The sequence below is a fragment of the Engraulis encrasicolus genome, chromosome 5 (genome assembly GCF_034702125.1).
Source record: "Engraulis encrasicolus isolate BLACKSEA-1 chromosome 5, IST_EnEncr_1.0, whole genome shotgun sequence".
Lineage (NCBI taxonomy): Eukaryota > Metazoa > Chordata > Actinopteri > Clupeiformes > Engraulidae > Engraulis > Engraulis encrasicolus.
Window position 1 is genome coordinate 33,232,309 of NC_085861.1, and position 18,672 is coordinate 33,250,980.

Consider the following 18,672-nt stretch of genomic DNA (forward strand, 5'->3'; position numbering starts at 1 on the left):
TAAGCTCATAATCAGCCACGCAAGTCCCAAATGTTTAATTCACTACTATCATAACAGCATTAGAATAGGAGACTACCATTCGCGTGACGTCACCCGCTGTTGGCTGGAAACGTTAACAGAAACGTTAAATGTTTGTGCTTTATTTTTTTTATTAACGACTTAAATTTCAGACTTCAAAAAAATATATATTTGCTGGCTTATCTTACTGGTGTTATAGACCCCTATATTAGGTCACTGCTTCATTTCCACTTTAAAGGAGCAGCGCTCCACTACATATGTAAATAAAAAAATAAAAAAGGAAGAAAAGAAGAACCCGAGTGCGATCCACTTTTTCACCTTCCAAGTTACCTATTCAACTGGAGACGCACCACACGGAAGAGCGCTACTACTACTTCTGCAACTAAAGTCATATTACTTGAATTTATCTATCTGGACATGATGCACAGAAGGCTACTTTGTTTATACCCCAAAACTCATGAGGTTAATTGTTTTTTTTTTTTAACTTACCAATTACTGTCAGCATCCACACCATGAAAAAAACTTGAGAACCCATTCAGCAAGTCAATACAGAGCAGTTGTGCTAAAAAACTGCTGTGCTAAAAAGAATGATACGAAACTTTCCAGAAGAGAAAGACGTGCTCTACTTTACTCTTTGCTGTTATAAGGAAACCATCTGCTCTTTTTCTTTTGGGATTTTTAATTGGTTTTCCTTTTTGTGGCCACCAGGGGGGAGTTAAGGCCTGGGTTCTTGTACACCTCTGTTACTATGGTCGAGCTTTGTGGAGTAAAATATCTTTGGCTTAAAATAAAACACTGAGCTAAGCCCCCCACATTTGGGCATGCATGCCCACCCACAGGGACCCCGGTTCGCCTACTGTCACTATCTTCGACTGTCCTGTCAAATAAAAGCATAAAAACCCCTAAACATTATATATATATATATATATATATATATATATATATATATATTTAATATATATATATATATATATATATATATAAACATACTGGCTTCAGTGTTACCTATAGATAATAATATAAACTTAATTGTGGCAGGTGCCTTTTAGCCCACTATAAGATTTCTAAAGCCCAATGCTGTATATTTTAGTCTCCTGTAACCAAACAGAGCATCAGTAACTCCCTCTCCGTTTCCATTTCCTCCTCTCTACATTGCTGTGTCTTTGAGAGTAAAGTACAGCATGAGTCTGAGCTCAGATAAGTTTCATATCAGTCTTGTCAGCACAACAGCTCACGGTCTAATCTCCTCAGGTTGAATGGATTCACAGGTTTTCTTCACGGTGTGGATGTTAACAGCTGTTGGTAAGTGGCATAGGCCTACGTTAAAACCCTGAAAATAATTTGTATGTCTTTGTAATGGGATAAGCTATTAAAAGATGCAGGCTATGACAGTTAAATGGTTTAGATTTAAAGATATATGTGTGTATCATATCGACAAATTCAGTGAAGTCGTATGCTCCAGAGTTAAATTGCAATTAAATAATTTCACTTTCACATATTCTTCAGGCTTGTGTTTGTGTCAAAATCATCAAATAATTGGACCGCTAAATGGAGCAGAAGGAGGGAGTGTGGAGTTCAGACTCATCAACCCACCATCTGCTGCCCCTGATGGATTCACCTGGAATTTTGGATCTACACAGATATGCACTGCCACTGGTGGTCCACCGTTCATATCTCCTTGTTATCGTAACAGAGTCTCTGTGGATCCAACAACAGCTACACTGGAGCTCAGGGACCTGACACTCAGTGACACTGGAGAGTACAACCTAAATATTGTTATTAATAGTGTGGAAAACAATGCAGCAGCGACACTGACAGTATTTGGTATGTACTACTGCTGTTGCTATTGTTGTTGTTTTAATTGTTGCAATGATAAACAGAAACTAATAATAATGCAGATAACTTTGTGGGTCAAAACATGGTCATCATAGTCAATCAAATCAGACCGTCCTCTGTTGCCGCATTAATTCAATGAATTCAGTTCAATTTCATTATGATATATTATTCTGATACATATAAAGATATTGTAGTAAACATATTAACCAGTCTGTGAATAATGTATCATTGAGTTATGTACATATACAAACAGTAACTTTTCTGCCATTCATCCATTATGCACCTTATCACTGAAAATGTAACATTGTTAAAATGTTAATGTGGCTGGTATTGCAGACGTAATATTGTGTACAGTACAGACAGTACAGAGAGTTGTTTCTAAAGTAATCAGTTGCCCAACTTTGGTAGCTACTGTATATGGGAAGGCTTTATTGTAGATATGATTGTACATTGTACATCTCTATTGTGTTTACCCTCCAGAGAGAATCTCCAGTGTGACACTAGTAGCCAGTCATACTGACCTGGTTGAGTTCAACAGCTCTGTCACTCTCACATGCTCCGCCTCTGGCTCTCCCACTTCATTCCAATGGTTTAACAGGAGTGATGAGGTCACAGGAAGTGATGGAGGGACTCTGACCATAGAGAGTGTGACTCGCTATGATACTGGGCCATACAAGTGCAATGCATCCAACATCGTCAGCTTTGGAATGAGCTCTGAGGTCACTATGACCATTGCCTGTAAGTGTACAATTAATTAACATGAAGTCAAGTTTATGAAGGTTAATTTAGTTCTTAGATTAATGATTTCAGTACCGTATTATGTCCTGTCTTTCATGGTTGTGAGTGGTTAGGAGTGAACATATTGTCAGTGCGAGTCTTGGTGTACCTAAAAATCATATTGTGCAACCTAAGTAAATGATTGAAAGTGATGTTAATGGTTTGCTGCCTCAAGCTAAAACAACTAAACTTTCATTTTGAGTATTTACAAGGTTTAATAATGTAATAATAATGAGTCCTGAAAGAAGTTCCATGGCCTAATGGTTAAACAGCTGTTCATTAGATAGAGGCATAGCAGTTCCAATCCCAAACCAATAGCCAGTATTTGACATCCACATCCTCACCCTGAAGTACCCCGGGTGCAATTCAACCACGATAAAAGAAGCAGTGCCCCAGGCCTCTGCCTTGTACACATACTCTATTACTGTAAATAACCAACAGCTCAGGAAATATCACTCCTAGTAACCTTTGTAGAGGCTATGTTTTAGCTAAATGTAATCGGTTTATGTATAGTAATGCAAGTACATTTGTAATTACAGATGGCCCAGACACTGCTGACATTAGAGTGACACCTGCCGAGGAGTTCTACAGCTCAGGATCTACTATCGTCCTGTCCTGCTCCTCTGAGTCCAGCCCTGCTGCCCAGATCCAGTGGGCTCTGAATGGAACCCTGCTGGGTAGAGAGGGACCAGAACTCAGACTGGAGAATGTTCAGCCCAGTCAGAGTGGAGAATACACCTGCTGGGCCCATAATAGTAAAACCCTGAGGTATAAATTGTCATCACCAACAAGCGTCACTGTGCTGGGTAAGATGCTAGACTTATAATTGTTGTACAGTACCTGACCACATTCAGTACCACACACTGTATCATTCATTGTTTCTTAAATTTCTGTTTTTCATTATATTAACCAGTCTGTCTTAAAGTAGAGACTGTCTGCTTCCTTTGACACAGGGCATACAGGATTGTTCATGATTCTGGTATCATTTCTATGGTTTCATTATAGTAATGCTACCTAATGGATCTCACTGCATCTCTGTCAGTAGGAGCTGTTTTTAGAAATGTCTCTGTGGTGTCACACAATCTACTATTTTGCAGGGGCACACAATTGATTTTTGCACCCTATGACTGTATGTCCTCAAGGGCCCATCTCAGTACTTCATGGCACTGTCCCTGCTTTTCACAGTGGGCTGCACCTCTGCTCCCTAATATCAGTTTGCTCCTCCTAGTCACTCTTCACTCTTTAGTTCCAAACAATGTGGGCACCGCATTCATCCAAGTATTCTATTCTTTCCCCCTTGTCACAGAGAGAATATCTGAGCCTGCCATTACAATGTCTGGTCCTGAACAACTGATAGCAAATAAAAGTTCTGTGAGTTTAACCTGTGAAGCCAAGGGCTTTATCACTACCAGGGAGTGGATGAAGGATGGAGAGACTTTGTCTCCTTGCAACAGAATCACCTTCAGTGAAGACAACAGAACAGTGTCCATCAGCGTAGTACTGGAAGAAGACGAGGGAGAATACAAATGTCGACTCAGCAGCCCTGTCAGTAATGAAGAGGCCTCAAAACAACTGACTGTGGGAGGTACAATTATGTTTAAGCTAATTTTGAATTACTATATAACAATATTGTTTTCTTTATTTTTCATCATGATTCCTTGTTGTTATTATTATTAGTAGTATTAGTAATAGTATTAGTATTATTACTACTATAATTATACTATAATATTAGTATTATTATTATTGTCGTTGTTGTGTGTTGTGTGGTGGTTGTATATCTTTAGTGGTGTATCATCATTATTAGCAGTCATAGTTTGTATTACATGTTTATCATTTTGTTGGTAGGTTCACACATTTTGAAAAATGTGTTGTTTTTTTAATCACTGCAAATTCTGCATGTAGCCTACCGTTCAAAAGTTTACAGTCAACTCAATTTATCCGGTCATTATTTTGCAATTCAAGTTTCTTTATGCTCATTAAATTGATGAAGTTGTTTTTTAAAAAGCAATCAAAAGCCAATAAAATCAATATAGCAAAAAGTGGATATTTGGAGGGTGTTGTAAATGCAGTTACCAACTGTGTGAGCATTAAGGAACAAGGTACTGTATATGTACAGCAAGACTGCTGAAGAGGATGGATGAGCTGATGTCATGGGCCCAAATGAAGATCAAGCCCTCTAAGTCTCGCAGCCTGTCACTTAGGAAAGGAGTCAGGAACGACTGCACCACCTTTCTTGTCGGAGGGGAAAAGATACCACTTCTTGCCGAGCAACCCATCAGAAGCCTGGGGAGGCAGTACACCGCGGAACTATCTGATAAACAGATGGGGAAGACCGTCATGAAACAGCTATGTGACGATCTGGCAAGGATCGACCAAAGCCAACTCCCTGGGAAGTACAAGGTTTGGTGCTACCAGTGTACACTCTACCAGAGGGTAATGTGGCCCCTGAAAATGGACGTGATAGTGGTTGGGGTTGCCACGTTGCCTATCTGAAGCTGGCCTCTTCGGAAGAAATATGCTGCAACTACCACTGAAGTCACTACAGTTGGGCTACATGCAAGAGAAGGCCAGGTTGGTCCTTGAGCTTCGGGAGTCCACAGACGAGTCAGTCAGGAAGGCTAATGCCAGGGTCCTGACTGGCCGCAAGTGGAACGCCCAGACCGAGGTCGACCAAACTGTAAGCCATCTGCAGCACAGGGAAATCATGGGCAGAGTGCAGGTAGGTAGAGCAGGCCTAGGATGGGGAGATGCACCAAGATTCTGGTCCAAGGCCCACCGCAAGGAAAGGAAGGAGATGGTGGTGGCGGAGGTGACGAGGATGGAGGAAGACCGCTACAAGATCAAGGCTGTGTCTCAGGGACGGCAGGGAAGCTGGACAACCTGGGAGGGAATCTCAAACAGGAACATCAGTTGGTCAGACGTGTGGAAGATCCCACAGGCAAGACTCAGCTTCCTTATACGCTTAACCTACTTTGTATGACACGCTCCCCTATTCTCGGAACCTCCACCAGTGGTTTGGAAATGAGGAATGTTGCGCTCTCTGTAATGCTCCCAATGCAAGCCTCCAGCATATCTTGTTAGGCTGTAAAATCGTGCTATCACAAGGCTGCTACAGATGGCGCCACGACCAAGTCTTGAGAAAGCTAGCCGAAGTACTGGAGGAGTGCAGACAGGATAGCAGAATACCATCGCCGACAGAGGACCCCACCACCTTTGTCGCGGAAGGAGGGATCAGAAGAATCAGGCAAAAAGAAACATCAAGGCCCTTCAGTCCCGGCCAGGAGTGGAGCATGAAGGTCGACTTGGACAGGAAGCTTCTGTTTCCCACAGAGATTACCACCACATCTCTCCGCCCAGACATAGTGGCGTGGTCCACAAAGGCAAGAGCGGTGGCCCTCATTGAGCTCACCGTGGCAATGGAGGAAGGATTCGAGGCTGCCTACGAGCAGAAAAAGGCCAAGTACTCTGAGCTGGCTGCAGAGTGCCGAGAGGCGGGTTGGAAGACTACCATCTACCCAGTGGAGGTTGGATGCAGAGGCTTTATGGGGTTGTCGACTATACGCCTCCTAAAGGATGTGGCAGTCACTGGAAGGAGGCTTAAGAAGGCAACAAAGGAACTGGCAGAGGAGGCGGAGAAAGGGAGCTTTTGGCTCTGGCTGCGGAGGAAGGACAGAAACTGGGGGAAGAACACCTAACCCCCAGACAGCAGCTGCAGGGAACAGCAAGCCTATCTCCCATCCATCTTGCGCTTTCGGCACTTCACTCAACACTGTTGCCGCCCCAGCAACCAACGCACCCGAGCACAGCTGCTCGGAAGGGGTTAAAGCCAGCAGTCAATGAACACCAAACAGCTCAACTGCCTCACAAACAACTCGTCAGTAAGCATTCAGCACATGCAGCACTGTTGCCGCCCCAGCAACCAACGCACCCGAGCACAGCTGCTAGGAAGGGGTTAAAGCCAGCAGCCAACGAACACCAAACAGCTCAACTGCCTTATTTTTCCTGTTTTTATTTTTATGCTTATCAAATGTATGGAACGTATGTATTGTTGGTGCAAGCTGTACGCCAGGAGCAGATTGGCAGTGAGACTGGCCACTCACTGTCGGCCCACCGGCTGGAGTTGGCGGTGTTGTGGTTCAGGGCCGAAACACCGCAGAGAAGGCTGGACACCACCTGACGATATCTGCTTCTGGCTTAGGGCTACAGCCACCTGCGAAGGTGGTTGAGGAAGGCACCTCCTCTGCATGCATTATGAATGTGTATTCCCTATGTTTGTCTAGTAATTGATACAATAAAGATGTTTGTGTCACAAGTCTTATTTTCTCTCGCTGACCCATGGGCACCGGAGGAGGTGCGACAGGCAGCAATGCCCAGCAGGTATTAACAGCTACCTGTACAATCCTGCCAATTATATTCAGATTAAAGGGGTATGCCACTATTTTGGGGCTCAGTACTGTTAAAATCCCTGCCCTAGGTTTAGTAAGGAGGAAATTGGTCCTATTTTTCACATCAGTGGCTGTCTTTGTTTTAGACTCCCTCTGGAAGGCGAAATGTAGCTAAGCTAGCGAGAGTCAATGTAAACACGTAGCACCACCCACTACACATGATTTGAGAAACATTTTTTTTACTCCTAATTGACTGGAGAGACACGCTTGTTTATACCGGGTACACATAGCCACAAAAGGTCTCCTAATTGCCGTCTTGGCAGTTGGGATTGTTGGGACTATTTTTTTGCTGACCGCGAGCCGTGCAGAGTTTTACATTCCGGATTACTGCTGCTCCACAACAGCGAGCTGGACTGACAAGGAAGTTGAATCAGCTGCTCACGTTTGAATAAATGTAGGCCTATATACATTTATATTTATTATTTATTTATGCAGTGTTACCATGTAAACCGTATAACAGTAGGAGGCAATTGACCATGCAAAGATATTATGACCCAGCACAATTCGACAAACTAAAAAATAAAGTATGTGGCTGGCATGTTTGACATTGTCACACCGATTCTGCTGCTGCATCCAAACCATAGAACTAATACAATATGCATCCAAACTAATACTACCTCTTGGCTGAACCGAACACCACCAGAAGTTAGCACGGAGAACATCACAAATACTGCTCCACTAGCTGACGAGCTGGGCTGTGTTAACAAGGAAGTTGAATCAGCTGTCAGAGCTAGAATACACTGCTCCCGTTGCTCAAGTTCGAATAAGTACAGTATGCCAATGTAAATAGATGTGTGCATACAGTAGTCTAGATCCATGTATAGATTTTGTGTCCCACCATAGCACAACTTCGAAAAGAGCTGCGAGACGAGCGCAGCTATTGAAGTCATTCTTATTGTGGCTAGTGGCAGTAGGCAGCTTTCAGTAGTCATACTCTGCGCTTAAAATGAATAGCCCAGCTTTCCAGATTGTCAGCTATGAAAGCTATGGCCAAGTTATTATTCTGTGCTCTGAATCAACAGAACAACAGGGAAGAGGGGGACAACACAGTGCCTTTCTTGGGTTAGGCTACTGTTCAGACATGATACGACACATTGACTGAAGTGGACATCGCCACCTTGAAGCGATTGATCGCCGCATTGATGGACTTGTCGCGCACGATCGCCAGATGGAATCGATCGGCTTGGGAGATAGGTTGCTCGAAATTCTACTGTATGTGAAACGTGTGGCCAGTCACATGAGAATTACTGCAGAATAGAAAAGGAATGTCTGCATAACCTAAACATAAATCTTATTTTGCTTTGGCGCCCCAGCTGCAGCTGCAGCGACCTGACCAAGGTCAGGACTCTTATCTCTCCTTGGAGGACAAGCAATGTCTGGACTCTCTGCCTCCTTCAACTACCACAGGCACCTGGAGGTGTTTTTCACTTGCTATGGGACAGTGCAAGGCCGTCCCTGGGACGGTTTGAGCTATGGCTCAGAGTGGGGTGATAAGCTATCCAGTGCCCACCCCTCCCCTTACTCTTCAACGCCTCCTCTGCCTCTTTCAAAAAGTTGATACCGGCATGCTAACCAGGGGGGTGTGTCAGCAAGGGACTACTACGGTGGCCATGAGCAGCCAACAGGCTGCCGGTTACACCAACTTCTGGTGGCCGGTTCAGCCAAGAGAGGTAGTATTTTGGTCCAGCATCATTGTCTCAATGTCAGACATGCCAGCCCTTATTTTTCAGTTAGTTGAATTGTGCTGGTTCACATAAAAGTCTTTGCATGGTTGCATGTAATTTCCTCCTACTGTTATACGGTTTTCATGGGCATACTAGATAAATAATAAAGATAAATGTATTAATACATTTAAACGTGAGCAGCTGATTCAACTTCCTCGTCAGCCCAGCTCGTCAGCTGTTGTGGAGCAGCAGTAATTCGGCATGTAAAAGTCCGCAGGGCTCGCGGTCAGCAAAAAATAGTCCCAACAATCCCAACTGCCAAGGCGGCAATTAGGAGACCTTTTTTTGCTATGTGTACTCGGTATAAACAAGCGTGTATCGCGAGTCAATTACGAGTAAAAAAAAAAATGTTTCTCAAATCATGTGTAGTGGGTGGTGCTACATGTTTTCATTGACTCTCGCTAGCTTAGCTACATTTCGCCTTCCAGAGGGAGTCTAAAACAAAGACAGCCACTGATGTGAAAAATAGGACCAATTTCCTCCTTACTAAACCTAGGGCAGGGATTTTAACAGTACTGAGCCCCAAAATAGTGACATACCCCTTTTAGTGTAACACCTCTTGTGTGTGAGTTTTTATGCTTCTTGTCTTCACAGTAAGAAAACTTCGCACAACTGTTGCTGCTCACTGATTTATTGAACACAACGTTTCGACCTCAGTCGATCTTCGTCAGGTGTATAGGTACACACCTGACGAAGACCGCCTGAGGTTGAAATGTTGTGTTCAATAAATCAGTGAGCAGCAAAAGTGTGCGGATTTTTCCTTCTTTTACACACGTTTGTTTGATCCAGCACCTGTTTTAATGGATGTGCGCGCATCACCTACACTACTTCTTGTCTTCACAGCGCCTGGCTCGTATGGACACAGTGGATTGTCTATTGGAGGCATAGTTGGAATAGTACTAGCTGTTACAATTGTCATCGCTGCAGCTGGGATTGGAATGTTCATCTTGGGGATGAAAATAGGGTTTGTTCACATTATTCAGTACTTGCTCTGCTCTGTGCATTAAATACAATATTTAATTATAAAAAGTATATAATATTTATGCATGTAAAAAAGTATACAATAATAGGCCTAAATTGCATTGTCTTTTTTGCCTTGTCCGTCTTACTGTCTGTCTGTGGATATCTGTGTATCTGTGCACAATGCCCCAATGCATGCTGTTTTGGGGAACAGGAGAAACACATCTACACAAAGAGGTGATGCCTTTTAACTTTGCTGTCTCTTCGCATAATCACAAACTAATATGTTTTAGACATAAGAGCAATGTCTTAAAACTTTCTGGTTGGTTATTCAGGTACAGCTGTCTATGAAACACCGTTCACAACTATTGCACATCCAATGACAGTGAGTATGTTTTAGATACATTTTGCCTGATTCCTTAAATTTTATTTGGACGTTACATTGCTTTTCATTTATTACATTACTTATCTGCTTTTGTAAGTCATAGTCTAGGACACTGTAGAGACCAGGGGCCTCATTTATCAAGCGTTCTTAGGCACAGATCTGTGCGTAAAGCGTGCGTGCGATCATTCCTGAGCAAAGTATGGGATTTATGAACATGTACTTGAACGTAGAAATGTGCCTAAATCTACGCACACCTCAGACCACGCGTGCGAGTGGAAGAAACACGAAATTGCAAATAATATTGACCGTGCCAGGTACAGTTTGCTTTGAATGACAATGGAGTATGACAGTGTGCTATTTTACAGTGTTTTCGACCATGTGTGTCTCCTTCTTTTACTTATTTTGAAACACTGTCCTCCTCCTGTCGAAAGCACCTCCACTTCTGCTGCGGAAATGTTTCTATCTCCACACTTCCCGCCAGCGCTTCGACTGGCGCGTGTGTCCGCGTGTGTTCATGTGTGTCCAAACAGGGTGGCGCCTTCGAATTCACATGGCATTTGAATATATTTTAATACCATATATGGTTACTTGGAGGCGTTTCGGGATGCAAATTACCCCGAATGCGCGCGTGCACAGTGATTTGGAAGGTGTGGGATTTATCATGCAGACGTGTGCGTAGGAACAGCCAACGCACGTTTCATAAATCCCGATTTTTCTGTACTTGCGAACATTCTAAATTTCACTCGTAAGACACACTTTAGAAGACATTCTACGAACTGATGATAAATGAGGCCCCAGGGCTCTCAAGTTTTGAAGATTGTTTGGAGTGAGATTTTTTTAAAAAAAAGGAAAAAAAGGCACTCATCGACAGTAGTTTTCCCTCCAACCCAGCTAGTTAAAAAGATGATTTGATTAGACCAAATACATTATTTATTCAATATGCTTAGCCCTAACCAGTGCTGGAGTTGTAAAGTAAAAGCAGCTGGGGATGGTCAGAGTGATTCTAATTATTGGTGGTTCGGGGGTTTCTCCCCTCAGAAATTTTTGAAAATAGTTGTTAAAGCGCAATTTTAACACAATATGTGAAGAAGGGACGCCTATTTTAGAGGGAAGGTGGTTTTTGACCATTTTCATTGAGGGGGATGATTTTAGACCATTTTCATTGTGGGGGGATGGCATCTACCCCCATAGCCTATCCCTACGACTCGAGCCTAACCCTGACCCTAACCATTAATTAATAGCAATCATTAGCACTTGGGCCTGATTGTAGTTTTTCCCAAATGGGCCTTTCAAAGGTCAATGAGGTAGTCTACAGTCTGTAGGCCTATCTGTTTTTTTTATTATGCATTGACATTAACAGCTCTTATATTAAAGTCCAATTACTTTCTTTGTAGGCGCCAGACCCAAATAATGCCCCTTTTCATTCAGTACCATATGATATCTCCAGCACTATTGGTTGCCCCTGATTTTTTTTAGCCTACTTGCCCTCTGTTCTACCACCTCTGCATTTCTGCATTCCTCCACTCTCTCTCCAGTCTGCTCTTTGCCCTCTCTCCTGTCTCCTCTTCTGCCTCCACGTTCACCGTTTCTTCCCTGACATTCTAAATCAAATGCGATAAGAGAAACATATCCTAAACGTGACATGACAGCTCCTAAGCGACAAGAACTAGATCCCCTTTCCATTGGATACACTGAATGTTGATCATCCTCAGCACAACTCAACTGGTTGGTGGCACATAATTTCTCCATATCTTAATTGCTACGAGGTGTCAATAATTCTGTTTCTCATTGACAAATGAAATTACTGCTATTATTAGCCTGTATGCCACATTCTGAGAAGCTTGCCTGTAAACACCACAATGGATAATGATGTTTGGGAGGGATGATCATCAGAGAAAAAATCAGCTGGGCTTATAGCCTAGCTAGTGTTGTTAACCATTTTGCTCTCTTTTAACGTTCCTGTCAAGACTCCATGGGCTGGAAATATTGGTATAAGGAGTACAAACAGCCTAACTAATACAAGACTCGTATTTTCACTTGTATAAAGTTATCACCTGATGGTCCTGGCTCCTGCGTCTCCAGTTTGCCTACTTGCGATTCGTAAATTTTACAGCTCTGAACGCGCGCTGCAAGCTATTGGATGAAACTCTGATCCACTGCTCTGATCTGCCCGACAACCGAACAATCTATTTTCTGATTGGCTGAATAGCGTGGTGACTAGTCTGAGCACAGAAGCGCTGTTACCAATTTGTAACATGTCTGTGGATAGGTTGGAAAGATTAATGTGCGCCTATAGAGCTCTTCAGCGTTGACGTCAACTTGTATGCGGCGTTTGGACTTCCGGTTCGATGGCGATTTTTTACATTGCAAAACGCCATAGAGATTCAGGTTTGGCAAAAATATAAGTTGCACGGCAACAACGAACATTAGCGTGTCCCTGCATCCCTTTCTCATTAGTGGAACGGATCGTATCATCATGTTGGTGTATTCACATGTTAAATCATGACGATTATAATTCAATATTGCTAACCCCTTTCTGATCATTAAAACTTCCGAACTACATACTTTCCTTTGGTTGTCATGGGTACAACCCTCCGCACGTACATGCCGTTAGATACAGGCGCCGCTTCTGTAGTTGCCAAAAGCTTCCGGGTTTAGCATATGGACGCAACATCGTATTTATGTCGAAGTTTGACACAAAATGATCAACCATATCATACCTACAGCCTATTTTTAACACCCTCGACAGTTTGCGGGGGTTCGCTAAGCGCGTGCTTGCACTCGGAGCTTATTTGAAATTTACCCCTATTCATTCCCAATGGAGGCCGGAAGCCGATACGAACCAGGAAGTCCTTAAAAGCTAACATGAAAGACTACAATCTACTACATGCTTCCGCGTTACTGAAGAACTCTATTGGATAAGTTATCAAAATTTCAAAATGAAATACCATGTGTGGCGTGTGAGAGTGTGAACTCTCTCAGATGAGTGTGTCACACTCTCAAAGAGTGAGACTTGAGAGCCCTGGTAGAGACTGTATTGCTGTCATACCGATGGCACATCCTCACTGTTAGCTGAAAAGCCTGAAGTACATCATACACAGTATTCATTGATATGATGCGGTCACTGCCATTTTGGTAACAAGCTTACTATACCTACAATAGAGGCTCTGCAGGAACGGTTAAGTGAGGTCATGATAGTGGATCAGCTCTATGCTCCCACAGCCCATTGGTCCTACGGCTTATTGTTGCTGCTCTATGTTCCCACATTTTTAAGAAATTGTTAAAATATAGGCCCTATGTTCCACAACTCCATGTTCCCACATTTCCTAGTACCCTAAACAACGAGAACATGCCTTCTCCCCGCCCTGGGACATAGGGTCTAAATTTGAATAAATTCTTAGAAATTTGGGAACATGGGCCAGCAGGTATAAACTGTGGTACCAATGGGCTGTGGGACCCAAGGGCTTAAAATATTAATGTTATAAGTCTTAGTGATGTGGGACCAATGGGCGGTGGGACCAATGAACTGTGGGAACATAGACACGCTCCTCATGATAGCTAGTACAATGATGTATGACATGAAAACACCTCTCAATCATTAGATCACTCTTGGTTGTGCTTTAATCCAAAGTGACTTACATTTCCTTACAGGGTTTTAATTTTAGTCCCTGGAGCAATGCGGAATTCAGGTGCATTGCTCAATCACATGTTTGACTACTGATAGACATGATAGACTATTCTGGAAAGGATGATAGTGCACAACATTTGCTTGTATTTTCTGCTACTAAGTGGTATCATTCAAATTATACAAGTTAAAAAGTAGGCTTAATTGTATATTTTTCATTAAAAACACTAGTATTTGTTGCGTGTGTTGTGTCAGGAGTCATCTGTGAGTGGCCATGTGTATGTAAACACTGTTGAAGCTACTGAGGATCAGCCTGGTCCAGTACAGCCCCATGTCTATGAGATCATGCCTACTGAGACACCTACGGTGAGTATAGCTGTCACAGTGTCACCTATAGATGAAACACAGTATAATGTATATAATTCGTTAGAATCACGTGACGTCACTGTAGCTTTGCGCTGCCATTTTAAAGACCGCCTTGACTGTGTTACCATGGAAACTGTACACAAAGAGACCACAGTCTATGCGATAGGATAGACAGCCCTTCCCGACATGGAGCCTAATTATTTGTTTAAAAAAAAAAAACAAATAGACTATATAACCACCGAGTCGTGATGTCGGTTGTAACAGCAGGGAGTTGAAAAACAGTGCAAGTCTATCATAAAGGCTGCCAAAAGACAACGAAAGAAGACATGCACCAGTGGTTGCTTGCTGCCATAAAGAGGACACGCATGTCCCTTCATGCCACTTTGTGTGTGTCTTTAACCTCACGTCGCACTGTTTATCATTAAATTTTATGCTCAAAACAAATGAATTAAGAAATGGAATAGCCTATGCATAATTTTCTGTGATAATTTTTGTAAACACCTTGCCGTGAAAGCAAGTGCGCCCGTGCGCAGGTAGCCTGAGGACTTGAAATGACCTGCTGGTCGGATTTGCACAGTCTTTTGTGAAACATCCTCAAGAAACCAAAGGCACAAGTAGTAGGCCAATTTATTAATTGCAACACTTGTCACCCATTTCAGTTAGGCCATTTAATGCATGTCTCTATCGATATTTAAATTTGCACCGTGCTGCTTAAAATAGGATCATGCATCGCACACAAAATCAACAACATCATAATAGGTTACATCCAAATGAAAATGACAGGATAGGCCTTATGTAGGCTATATTTTATTATATTTTGCAATCTGATTGGATGGACATTCCAGTTCAGTGTGGTCTGCACACTGGGAATGAGCCCCAAAAATTTATTTTGTAGGCCAGGGGTGCCCAACCAGTCGATCACAAGCTACCAGTCGATCTCGAGGGGAGTGGCAGTCGATCACGAGACATGTAATGTGACGGGGAAAATACTGTCTTTCAAAAGTAGGCTGTAGAGTTCTCAACGGGTCGGGTCAGCCCGAAAAACCCGACGGGCCCTTTGGGTTCGGGCCGAAAATATAAGCATATGGCTCGGGTCGGTTCGGTCCGCGGGCTCAATCTTTTCCGCCCAGTGAAAAAAAAAATCAGTTCTGCTGTTTACCGTGAATCATGGCGAATTTCCCCTTGATGGGTCAGTAAAGCTAGACCTATCTATCTAAATATATGTAGGCCTGCGTAACAAAGGTCTGGCAGGCTGCTGCATGCAACCTTGCGCAGTGCAATTTGTAAATCACAAGGTACCAGAACGCAAAACAAACATCACATCACAGCGATGATGAGTTGGAAAGAGGTCCCGGAACGCACAGAAAAACTACATTGGCTACAATTACGCAAACTAATAAAAACGGGAAAAAAGTTATTAGATGCAATTTTAACGATAGGCCTATTGAGTCCCATGTCAGCTCATGGAACCATACTTTTGTTTCTTAATACAAGGGACGGTTGGCAATCCAATGACTATTTTAAACAACAGCATAGGCCTATTAAATGCTGTAATGACAACAACCAATATTTTTAGTTTGATCGCTAACTTTATTGCTTAGTAGTCTCAGCAAATGCAGTGCATGGAAATTATGTTTTCCCCATGAGGTGAAACGAAACCGAAGCGGTCTTCTACATAGGCTATACTAGAAAGGACAGTGGCTTTCCAATTAGGTTATCCTTTCCACGTATTCACACAACGTTGGCATATGCGTATTAAACGTTAAATCCACGCTTTGTTGGCGACTTTGTTGCATATAATTTGGCTAATCCGCTGTTGCGATATGCCACTTCACTATTTAAATGGCTCGTGCACCGATGGCAAGCGAGCGGCAGCGAAGGTGCCGGTAGACTTGGCTTTTCACACTGACTGTCTGCTCGCGCTGCGGTCTGGTTGAAAATCCCTTCAGCAAATGTTTTATTTGGAGCGTGTAGGAACTGTTTGAATGAAATATCACCTTGTCTTTGCTGTTTTCGTGCTCAAATCGACTTTTAAGCAACTGTCGGGTCTTGGGGCGCACACACATGCGGAGCGCTCGCCAGCCGAGGGAGATCTCATCCTCTCACCTAGGCTATCTGTCTTTTTTGCTACATGGCTGATCAATGCACCAACCGTAGCCCAGGTGCCACTAGAAATTAGTATGTCCAAAACCTTGTGTGCCGACCAAAATTTTATGAAACTTTTAAACAATGTTTGGCACAGCCAGGCTTTCCATCTCATCCACGCATATGAACAAACAAGGAGGGAGGGGCAACTTCACGTAGCCTACATTTAATCAGATACTCGGGGTGGAAATGTAGTACGCCTACATTTAGAAGTCAAAACAAAAGGTGGATACATTGTTGTTGCCGTGAAGAGGCGGTTATTGAATTCGCGCTGTGGATGATTCTGCGGAAGAACGTTTCCCCATTTCATATTATGTTTCTATTGTGGAAAATATCTTTTCACTAGGTTTTTAAGTGGGTTATGCAATTTACTGCACATAAGTGCCCTTAAAGACCCACCACAACCCGTCATTCTCCATAGGATAACGTGGGGAAACTCGACCCCGACTTCGGGCCTCGGGCCGGGTTCGGTTAGATAATTCTAGTGATGTGTCGGGTAACATCGGGCTCGGGCTTTAAAAGCCACGGGCCGGGTAGGGTCGGGTTGACATTTTCAGGCCCGTTGAGAACTCTAGTAGGCTATGTAGCAAGCTTCTGGTACTTCTGGTTAGATAATTAGTCCCACGGTAACACAGAATGAGGAGAAAGCATTAGGAAGTGACCGTTAGGGTATTGCAGTTGATTCATGTGTGCAAACATGTAACATCGTGTGAGTAACAGAACATGTGTGCAATGACGCGGCGATATGCGAGGATCTTCGTCCAAATCGCTAGTCGCATGCATCATCGCTAACTGCGTTTACGCTCCTACATCGCGTGCCGCGTGTAGTAAGGGAAATGTTAGTTGTTGACATGTATGGAATTCACTTCAATTTGTGATGTTTCTCCAGTTGTGGACAAAACGATTGGCTTAACTCACAATAGAAAGCCTTTGCTGTGCTACAGTAACTGTCCCAGAGAGCTGAAAAAAAGCCTTCATAGAAGAAGTCACTCTTAACAGGGGTGTTAAGTTAACCAATCCAAAGAGTTCTCTCATTGCTATCTCTCTCCCTCTCTATCTCATAGTAAAGTGAACTTAGCCTACTATTTACCCATGACAAATGGTGAATTTCTGAGCCCTTTTTAATTTGTAGTCTACCACTGAAGGCATGCTTCATCATATTTTAGAAATAGGGCCTATGTGACTACATATGCCTTTTATATACCAAATGTTTATCATTTTGAAATTGTTTCAGTTGTTTATGACTTGTGTAGGACTGAAATTATCTCTGCATAGTATCAGTGCTGCATTGTAAACCTAGACTATTCAACACACTTTAAAAACACACTGAAAACAGACGGCCATAGTAGCCAACTAAAAACATTTTCTTCATAATAATAGTGATCTTACATTTTCATACTGACATCCTTAAATTTGACTTGGTAGATCACGGCAGACCATCAACTTCAAAAGTAGATCTCGGTTAAAAAAAGGTTGGGCACCCCTGTTATAGACTATATCACCATGTCCACAAGCAGACGCGTTGTCGGCTCTTAATCCATATTGCTGTAGGCCTATAAAGAAATAGTTTATATGCCTATTTTTGGAGCTCAATCCCTAACTGTGCAGACCACTTCATCGCCGCTTTTGACCTAGATTATTGTTTTGTGGATGTGCGCATCCCTCCAAGCGCCATTCCTCCAGCTAACAGAACTTGGATAAACTTGAATTGGTGTTGAATGTTGTAAGCTATGGGTGCATGGTGGATCGATAAGACCTTTGAGCTGTTTCTCGACCGTAGCATAGGCAAAATCCTGCACCTGAGAGAGCGAACAAAATCAGGCAAAGCGAGTCAAAATGCGCGATGCCCGGACTAGGTTCAAGAATGGAGCTTTTTTCCCAGCTGTTTAATTAACTAGCTGCAATGATTAGCCTATGCTGAAAATGCCATTGTTATTTCTAATATTTGTTACAAACGCAACACAAGGGGGACTCGAAAACTGAAAATGGTATCAAAAAAGGATATTTATTGGACGAAGTCTAGGGGGGTGAACAAATAGAGGAGCCGAGCTCCTCCATAAAAAAAGAATTAACGCTTTCCAAAAAGCAAGATAAAGGTTAAAAAAAACAAAAGCTTACAAAAAGCCAGCAAAAAGTGAAAAGGGTAGCAGGTAGTCAGGGCACAACGGAGGAAGTGCAAAGCCGGATGCTCGAAGGAGGAGCGAGAGATGTGGTCACTCTCCGGTTAAATACCCAGCGCTCCGCCCCAATCCACAGGTGTCGCCACTGATCAGCACTGCAAGTCTGTTGAAGGCAATCATTAAATTAAGGGCCCCAACAAGACAAGAATTGATAGGGGAAAAAAACACCAAACTAAACCTGGCGGTAACAATATTATAGCACCCTAATATT

The 18,672-nt window shown here is 42.9% G+C and overlaps 1 protein-coding gene across 1 annotated transcript; it reads left to right on the forward strand.

The window, feature by feature from the left end:
- The first annotated feature begins 1,274 nt into the window (after nt 1–1,274).
- LOC134449764 (carcinoembryonic antigen-related cell adhesion molecule 1-like) lies at nt 1,275–13,155 on the forward strand. Its single transcript, XM_063199873.1, has 6 exons — nt 1,275–1,320; nt 1,576–1,842; nt 2,335–2,592; nt 3,171–3,437; nt 3,938–4,216; nt 13,151–13,155. The coding sequence occupies exons 1-6, from the start codon at nt 1,275–1,277 to the stop codon at nt 13,153–13,155; spliced, it is 1,122 nt and encodes a 373-aa protein (XP_063055943.1).
- The last annotated feature ends 5,517 nt before the right edge of the window (nt 13,156–18,672 follow it).

What these genes read in the sequence shown, in the direction of transcription:
- LOC134449764 (XM_063199873.1), top strand. Translation starts at nt 1,275, where the DNA reads ATGGATTCACAGGTTTTCTTCACGGTGTGGATGTTAACAGCTGTTG. An exon ending in AGCGACACTGACAGTATTTG is followed by an intron (nt 1,843 to 2,334) that starts GTATGTACTACT and finishes TTTACCCTCCAG; the next exon opens with AGAGAATCTCCAGTGTGACA. An exon ending in AACAAGCGTCACTGTGCTGG is followed by an intron (nt 3,438 to 3,937) that starts GTAAGATGCTAG and finishes CCCTTGTCACAG; the next exon opens with AGAGAATATCTGAGCCTGCC.